Source organism: Eubalaena glacialis, chromosome 4, assembly GCF_028564815.1.
Source record: "Eubalaena glacialis isolate mEubGla1 chromosome 4, mEubGla1.1.hap2.+ XY, whole genome shotgun sequence".
Lineage (NCBI taxonomy): Eukaryota > Metazoa > Chordata > Mammalia > Artiodactyla > Balaenidae > Eubalaena > Eubalaena glacialis.
The window spans coordinates 170327870-170337517 of record NC_083719.1 but is presented as its reverse complement, the minus strand read 5'-3'; the positions used below and the strand labels follow the sequence as shown (position 1 = coordinate 170337517).

General features: G+C 37.0%; 1 protein-coding gene across 1 annotated transcript; it reads left to right on the top strand.

The window, feature by feature from the left end:
• Window positions 1–1667: 1667 nt before the first annotated feature.
• On the top strand, window positions 1668–2597 carry LOC133090232 (olfactory receptor 2T27-like). Its single transcript, XM_061188574.1, has one exon. It carries the CDS (start codon window positions 1668–1670, stop codon window positions 2595–2597), a length of 930 nt encoding a protein of 309 aa, XP_061044557.1.
• The last annotated feature ends 7051 nt before the right edge of the window (window positions 2598–9648 follow it).

The window sequence follows — 9648 nt, the reverse complement described above, 5'->3', positions numbered from 1 at the left end:
ATGCTTACTGACTAATGTAGTTTTTAAGAAGGTAAGAACAATGCTTATAAATCAAGTAGGTCAATATCTCATTTATATATGAAATGACTGAATCCTGGAACTATTCATTGATTTCCAGGCTTGCAAAGATATTGCTAGAACCAAGATCTTACTAAAGACATCACAGGAATCACTTTTACTGTATATTCCTAAATCCAAGAAAATGTAATATTATGTGATAGATATAAAACATAATATTTTCAAGATACAATATATAACATCTATTGGCCTAATTTGCTAATCTGTGAAATGATTAATTCACATTTAAAAGGGGTTTGTCTGTAAGCACAGAGATTTCAAAAACCAGTCATCAGTTAGATACCAGGCACAGCGTTCAATCCTTTATCATTCCTAGAGCAAATTAATTTTGCAGTGTTTATGTCTATTTCCCATTCTCAGCCTACAATTCATTGTAGTAATAATCCCTGTGTGTTAAATATGTAGACAAAATGTCATATTTTACATGTGACAGTTGGAGACCATAAAACATAATTTTCAAAGATATTCTCCCATCATTTCATACCACAGAGAATGAATATCCATGTTAGGGGAAGTATTTATGTCAAAAAAGGTAGGAAGACAGAGAAAAATCTTGACGAAAGGCACCCCAGAAAAGCAACCCAGGAACCCAGAGGTTCCCAGGGTCTCTGGTATCTTAAGGAAACATAATTCCCCAAGGCTAAGTTCTGCCACAGCTTATAGCGACCCTTCCTTAGAAGTGTGACACTGAGAACTTTGCTCTCTTTCCATTGAGAGTCAGACATTGTACAATGTTTCTTTTCCTTTACTTTAAATAAAAGAAGGCATAGGGAATATTTATGAGATTTTTTCATCAGATAAATGAGGATATATGTATTCATCTGTCATCAGCTGAAAAACACCACTCTTACAAACACGGGATTTTAAAATTCATTTGCAGGACTTTAGTCAACATGTTAAAATTATTTTGAAGGAGTTTTTATTCTATGGTCAATGAACAATAACTGAAAGATTAACAGACAAAAGGGTATTACTGCTGTCTTTAAGTTGTTAATTGAATAAGGAAATTATTCAAGTACAAATATGCAGTTGAAAACTAAGAAGTAGGAATAAAAAGAGAAAACTGAATAAAATCAGAATTACAGAGATTAGTGCATAAAATAGAGTGAACAGTTTTTCTCATTCAGCTGACAATTAAAATTTCTTGATTAAAGCTCTGAGAGGACCCCAAGAGAAGTTCAAGAGATCCTCTGGGGTGGAGGTAGATAGAATAAGAAACTTAGAAAAACAATATGCAAGAAATAAGAATGTCAGCATCCTGAAGTACATTAAGAAATTCAAACATGGGTGAAATAATGGTTAAGTCAGTGATTATCATAAGTCAAAGGGAAAAATATTCATTTACCCAAATGAAACCAACTTTCAGGTATGACATTTCTAATTTCTAGGTAGAGGTGATTTAATTTGATGAAATGTATTTTTCAATTTCTCTTTTATGAGAATGTACTGTTTTAGAGTCCTGGCCATACGTGTATGGAGAAGAAGGTCCTGACCAAGAGATTAAATTATTTTAGCAAAGCACCACATCCTCTGTTATATTATTTTGCTTCTGCAAGTTTTCAGTTTGAACAAAGCATTTGAATGAAAACATGGAACAGAAGAACGAAACCTCAACTGACTTTATCCTCCTGGGGCTCTTTCCCTGGTTCAGACATCCCTACCTCCTCATTCTCATTGTCCTCCTTATCTACACTGTTGCCTTTACTGGAAACTCCATATTAATCCTCCTCATCTGGCTGGACTCCCATCTCCACACCCCCATGTACTTCCTGCTCAGTCAGCTCTCCCTCATTGACCTGGCTTACATCTCCAGCACAGTCCCCAAAATGGTCACCAACTATTTCACTGGGAAGAAAAACATTTCCTATTTTGCATGTGTTACGCAGCTCTTCTTTTTCCTCACCCTTGGCCTTGCTGAGTGTATCTTGCTGACTCTCATGGCTTATGACCGTTATGTGGCTGTCTGTAACCCCCTGCGATACACAGTCCTCATGAACCCCAAGGTCTGTCTCCAGATGGCTGCTGCAGCCTGGATTGGGGGAGCCCTTGCAGCCCTTGTGCACACCATCTATCCAATGAATTTCCCTATCTGTGGTTCCAGGGAGATTAATCATTACTTTTGTGAGATGCCTGCTATCCTGAGAATGTCCTGTATTGACATATCAGCCTATGAGATGGTGAAATTTGTGTCAACCATTGTATTTCTCCTGGTCCCATTTATCTTCATCCTGACCTCCTACACTCTCATCTTCCTCACTGTTCTCAGGATGAACTCTAGCAAGGGCAGGAACAAAGCCCTGGCCACCTGCTCCTCCCACCTGACAGTGGTGAGTCTTTACTTTGGTCAGGCCATCTTCATCTACATGACACCCACCTCATCCCACACACCTGAGCAAGACCAGATTGGAGCTGTTCTTGGCACCATAGTGACCCCCATGCTCAACCCACTCATCTACAGCTTGAGGAACAAAGAAGTGGTGGGGGCTCTGAGGAAGTGCATGGGAAGGTGTTACAATTGAGGAAATTCCATATTCTACAATGTCACTGTCAGAAATATACCATCCTCAATATTAAAAGTAGTCATGGTAACTGGATTGCCATACTGGAAATGTAACAGTATAAAGGAGCAGGATGGTATCAGGACACAGGCATATTGACATTTGTCTGTTGAGATGAAGTTGTTCTTAGTTCCATAGTGTTGACTTCAATTGACTACAACCTTAATGTGTTATTGTCTTTAGCTTTTGGGGAAATTACATGGGTTTTGACAATAACATCTGTGCAAAGATAAATAATCTCCATCCTCTGGAGCAGCTTCAGTGTATTGGGTCACATAGTCCAAAACTGATTGTCAACCTATAACTAACACCTTGGTTGATGTTTCTTATTTTTAAAATCATTATTTCTGTGTTTTCTTTCATTCATCTAGTCATTCTTAACAGCCTTGACTGAATCTCCACTCTTGAAAATGTCAAATATTACTTATTCCATGAAATATTCCTATATATCTCTTCTCCAATCTCCTACTTGTACTCATATATAATTTTTATATTTTATTACATATAATTTATACACTTCTAAATTTAAAATTATAAATAGCCCTATATGAATAGAAACAATGAGGTGAATTCAGGAAATTTTTAAGGGATTAGATAAGAATTTATTTTAAAAATTTTTTCTTAGTAATTTTCACCATTTTTCCTTCTTCATTGCTGCATTAACATTGCTATTTTTCAAGCTAATGAAATAGCTCAATTTTATAATTTATAATCCTATTCATGTGGCTTCTGAAACTATAGTTTAAAATAATTACAATTAAATGAAGTTTTATGATTATGTGGTCTTCTTTCAAGTAAAACAAGCAATAATAAAATTCTAAAATTTAAATTTATAAAATTTATAAAATTATAATTCGTCTCTATAGGTCACTGTTCAATTTTCTTACTATTATTGACATCATCAATGCCATCATCACAATCATGCCCTCTTGAAAAAACTTATCACTTTAATAATTTAAAATTATATAGAATTTTATTTTAATATAAATTTTTTATATTAATAAAAATCATATATAAACTTAAAATCAATTTATCAAATCTTAACATCTTGCTATGACACTATTTTTCAAAAAATAATGTATAACAGATAGAATTGGAAAGCAAATAAGACCTGCTTATCCCATTCCTTTCTTTATTCCACAACACTCATCACTTCCCTAGATTCGTGTACATCATAGCTCAGGATGCTTATATGTTGTTACAGTGACGTATTTGATGACAAGTAATCATATCCCATATTACATGGACAAAATGAAGTGGGTTTAACTGTGTAAGTAGTTTAAACTGTTTTGAGGTAATGTACATTATACTTATAAATAATTATGAAGAATATTGATTTAGTATCTAGAATTTCAAGTTAGAAAGACATGATATTCATATTGCTTTACATTAAGTCCTAATAAACATAAACACAACTGATTATCTCAAATCTGTACAAAATGCTTTCTGAATATTTCCTTTAAAACATCCAAAGAACTAAGTTTCTTGTAATGTTTACATTTTTAGAATATCCATTAAATTCTTTCTCATAGAATTTCATTCTCTGGTAAAATTTTCCTTTGTTTTATTTTATTTTATTTTCCTATCCATTTCTCCATTTTCTTGAAATTATGTATCATCAGAAATTTAAGTTCTTATTTTCTTACTCCAATATTTAGCTCACCTGTGATTTGGTTTCCAAAGTCTGTTTTTTTCCTGATCTTAGAGAAAATGCTTTCAAAATTTTCACCTTTGAATATTATGTTAATCTGGGCTTATCATATTAGGCCTTTATGTTGTTGAGGTATGTTCCCTCTGTACCCACATTGTGGAGAGTTTTTATAATAAATTGATGTTGAATTTTGCCAAAAGCTTTTTCTGCATCTATTGAGATGATATGATATTTATTCAATTTGTTAATATGGTGTATTGCATTGATTGATTTGCAGATACTGAACAATCCTTGCATCCCCAGGATCCCATTTGATCATGGTGTATGATCCTTTTAATGCATTGTTGTATTCAGATTGCTAATATTTTACTAATAATGTTTGCTTCCATGTTCATCAGTGATATTAGCTTGTAATTCTTTGTGGGGGGTGGGTTATCTTTGTCTGATTTTGGTTTCAGGATTATGTTTGCCTTGTAGAACATTTGGAAATGTTCCTTCCTTTGAAAATTTTTGGAATAGTTTAAAAAGAATAGATGTTAACTCTTCTCTAAATGTTTGGTAGAATTTCCTGTGAAGCCATCTGGTCTTGGAATTTAGTTTGTTGGGAGGGTTTTTAAAAATTATTATTACTTATTCAATTTTGTTGCTGGTAATTGATCTTCTCATATTTTCTATTTCTTCCTGGTTCAGTCTTGGGAGATTGTACATTTCTAGAAATGTGTCCACATGTTCTAGGTTGTCCATTTTATTGGATATAATTGTCTGTAGTAATCTCTTATGATCTTTTGTATTTCTGTAGTATAAGTTGTAACTTCTTTTTCATTTCTTATTTTATTGACTTAAGCCCTCTCTTTTTTTTCTTGATGAGTCTGAATAAAGGTTTATCAATTTTATTTATCTTTTCAAACAACCACCTCTTAATTTTATTGATCTATTCTATTTTTATTCTCTATTTCATTTATTTCTACTCTGATCTGTATGATTTATTTTCTTCTACTAACTTTGGGCTTTGTTTGTTCTTCTTTTTCTGGTTCTTTTAGGTGTAAGGATAGGTTGTTTATTTTAGATTTTTCTTTTTTCCTGAGGTAGGTTTGTATTGCTATACAATTCCCATTTAGAACTGTTTTTCCTGCATCCTATAGATTTTGGGTCATTGGGTGTTTCATCTTCATTTGTCTCCAGGTATTTTAAAAAATTTCTTCTTTGATATATTCAGTGACTCATTGGTTGTTTAGTAGCATATTGTTTAGCCTCTACATGTTTGTGTTCTTTGCAGTTTTTCTCTTGTAGTTGATTTCTAGTCTCATAGCCTTGCGGTGGGAAAAGATGGTTAATATTAGTTCGATTTTCTTAATTTTACTGGGACTTGTTTTGTGCCCTAGTATGTGATCTATCCTGGAGAATGTTCCATGTGAAATTGAAAAGAATGTGCATTGTGCTGCTTTTGTATGGAATGTTTTATATATATAAATATATATATTAAGTCCAATTAGGCTAATGTGTCAATTAAGACCAGTGTCTCCTTCTTGATTTTCTTTCTGGATGATCTTTCCATTGATGTAAATTTATTGTTAAGTCTCCTACCATTATTGTGCTACTGTCAATTTCTCTCTTTATGTGTTTCAATTTTCTTTTTCTTTTTTTTTTTTTTAAGGTGGTCCTATTTGAGTTAGCCTTATAGGAGTTCCCTTGTATGTGACTCATTGCTTTTCCCTTGCTATTTTTAATATTCTCTCTTCATCTTTAATTTTTGTCATTTTAATTACAATGTGTCTATGTGTCACCCTCTTTGGGTTGATCTTGTTTGGGATTCTCTGTGCTTCCTGGACCTGGATGTCTATTTCCTTTTTCAGATAAGGGAAATTTTTAGGCATTCTCACTTCAGATATGTTCTTTGCCTCTTTCTCTCTCCTTTCCTTCTGAGACCACTGTAATGTGAGTGTTATTGTGCTTAATGTTGTCTCTGAGATCTCTTAAACTGTCCTCATTTCTTCTTATTCTTTTTTTCCTATTCAGCTTTTGTGATTTCCACTACTATGTCTTCCAGCTCGATAATCCATTCCTCTGTATTAGACTACTGTTAATTCCTTCTAGTGTATTCATTTTAATTTCCATTATTGTATTCTTCAGCTCTGTTTGGTTCTTTCTTATATTTCCTAACTCTTTGTTAAAGTTCTCACTGTGTTCATTATTGTTCTCCAGAGTTCCTTGAGCATGTTTACAATCATTACCTTAAATTCTTTATCAGGTAGATTGCTTATCTCCAACTCACTTAGTTCTTCATGGGGTTTTATCTTGTTCCTTTGTTTGAAACATTGGTCACCTAATTTTGCCTAATTCATTATCTGTATTTTTATTTATTTGGTAGGTTGTATATGTTTCCCAATCTTGGCCAAGCGGCCTTCTGTAGGAGGCATCCTATGCCTCCCAACAGTGTACTGCTCTCTGGTCACCAGAGCTGTCTGCTAGAGGGGTTTCCCCTATGTGGGCTACATGGGTCCATCTAACTACTACTGGATATTGTGGGCAGTCTTGAAGGTGTGGCTGGCCCCTGGTCCTGTTAGTTGCCATACCCTGCCTTGTATGGAGCTTGCTGGCTGATAGGTGAGACTAGGTCACAAGGCAGTTGGCTTTAGTGCTCCAGGACGTCCCAGGACCAATGCTGGCTCACCTGTGCATGGAGCCAGGTTTTGTTTTGGGTGGCTGTTTGGCTGTGGCTCCTAGATCTAGTGTCAACCTGCTGGTGGGTGGGGCAGATCCTAGACATGGCTGGCTGCAGGGTCCAGGGAATTCCAAAGCTGGTGCTGGTCCACTGGTGAGTAGAGCTGGATCCCAGGGAAGCTGGCTGAGGGGTCCAATGTGTCTCAGAGCTGGTGTTGCCTCAGGTGGGTAGAGCTGAGGCTTTGGTCATTCCAGAGCTGGTGTCAGGCTTCTTGTGGCAGGGCTGAGGCCCAGGGGTTCCTGGGGCTACTGCCAGCTCACTGGTCTGTGGAGCCAGTCCTGAGGTCTCTGGCTGCAAGGCCCTGGAAGTCCTGGAGTTTGTATGTTGGCCCACTCTTGGGTGGGGCCCAGTTATTCCTGGAGCTGATGCCTGATCTCTGTAGGATGAGGCTGCTCCCCAGGTTAATGCTGGTCCACTGGGGGGTGGAGCCATATCCCAGATTCTCTGTCTACATGGCCCTGGGTCACTCAGGGGTAATTCTGGTGCACTGGTGTGTGGGGTCATGTCTTGAGCCATCTGCTGGACAGGTCCATGTCCCATGGTGCTTGTGAGCTCAGGGAGTATTAAGGAGGCAGGACTGCTGGTGGTTAGGGCTGTATCTCCACAAAGATACTTACTTGGCATGAAGCATCCCAGTACCAGTGCCAACAGGCTGGTGGGAATGGCCAGTTTTCATTGCCAATAAACTAGAGGGAGCATTACAAAATGACATTTGCCAGCACCACCATCCACATGGTAGAACATGCTCCCCAAAAAGGCTGCCACCAGTGTCCTTGTCCCCAGGGTGAGTTCCAGCTGCCTCCTGCCTCTTTGGGAGGATCTCCAAGATCAGCAGCTGGGTCTGACCCAGGCTTCTTTCAAATTACTGCCTCTTTCCTGTATTCCAGAGCATGTGAGATTCTATGTGAGCCCTTTAAGAGTGGCATCTCTATTTCCCACAGTCCTCTGCTTCTTCCAAAAGCAAGCCCCACTGGTCTCAAAGCCTCGTCTGGGGAGTTCAATGTGGGTCTTGGACCCCTAACTTGTTGGGGAGAACCTCTACAATTGTAATTATTCTCCCATTTGTGGGTCACCCATATGGAGGTATAGATCCTGTCTATACTGTATCTCCACCCTTCCTACCTATCTTGTTGTGTCTCCTTCTTTATATCTTTCATTGTAGGAGTTCTTTTCTGTTAGTCTTCTGGTCTTTCTCATCAATATTTGATCTGTAAATAGTTGTAACTTTGGTGTGCTCATGGAAGGAGGTGAGTTCAGGGTCTTCCTACTCTGCCATCTTAGCAACCAACCAAAGATTTCTTTTCATTTAGTGCTGTGACTGTTCTTTTTTGTCCAATGTGGGAACAATTTCACTATAACAGTTCTCTTAAAATATTAGTTAATTTTTCTCTAATGTTATTGGGATTAACTCTATTATGTCAAGGTCACAATAAAAAATCTGTTTAGAATAAATGCTTTATCTTGGGTTTCCTGTGAAGCTGCTATAGAAAAAGTTGTCATTAAGATTTATAGAAATTCAACTATAGAGAAAATCTGCAAGACATAACATTAAATTCTTTAGAAGGCCTTTGTTTATACAGCAGTTTCTATATTCCAGTTCAACCATGCATTTGTTCTTTGTTTTGAGGCCCTTTTTTAAGTTGAGAATTCTTTGTCATTTGGAGGGGTGGAAAACTTATTTTGAATCTAGCAAAGCTTAACTCCTTTATATTTAATAGGTTATTTTAAAATTCTCTCTCAACTTGCATTTTTCACACGTAGCAAGAAGTCAGTTGGCACTCTTAATATTTTTCCTGAAAACCCCTTCAGCATGATCATCCAGTTTATTAAGTGTAGTTCCTATTTTTCATGTTACCAAATACAAAGTTTAGTTCATCACTACATGATGAGTCCACTTTCATCCCACTTCAAATAATACTCTCCGTGTTTTTCTTTAGACTCTAACTAAAAAATTCCTTCAGTCCCTTTGTGTTGGTTTTAGTACTTTCTCAAGATTTTTTTTTTTTTAAGTTTAGACAACAGTTTCCTCTAAGAGGCTCTTATAGCTTCTGTCCACCATTCAATCCAATAGCCAATGACAGGTATTTTAGTCTTCTTTCAGCATCATCTCACGTCTGGTACAAAATATATTACTATAAACAAATTACCAAAAGTTGGTGAATTAAAACGGTACTTTTAATTTTGCTTACAAATATGAAATTTGTGCAGGGCTCAGAAAGGATGACTCATCCTTTTTCCACACATCAGATGAGACAACAGAATTGGGGTCTGCATACCGTAACTAAAGTTCCCACGTGCTGCAACTGAGACCCAGTGCAGCCTAAATAAATAAATAAATAAGTAAATAAATAAATATTAAAAGTGTTTTAAAAATATATATCTTGGGGGACTTCCCTGGTGGCGCAGTTGTTGAGAATCTGCCTGCCAATGCAGGGGACACGGGTTCGAGCCCTGGTCTGGGACGGTTCCACATGCCACGGAGCAACTGGGCCCATGAGCCACGACTACTGAGCCTGCGTGTCTGGAGATTGCGCTCCACAACAAGAGAGGCCGTGACAGTGAGAGGCCCACGCACCACGATAAAGAGTGGCCCCCACTCCCCACAACTAGAGAAAGCTCTTGCACAGAAATGAAGACCC

What these genes read in the sequence shown, in the direction of transcription:
- LOC133090232 (XM_061188574.1), top strand. Translation starts at nt 1,668, where the DNA reads ATGGAACAGAAGAACGAAACCTCAACTGACTTTATCCTCCTGGGGCTC.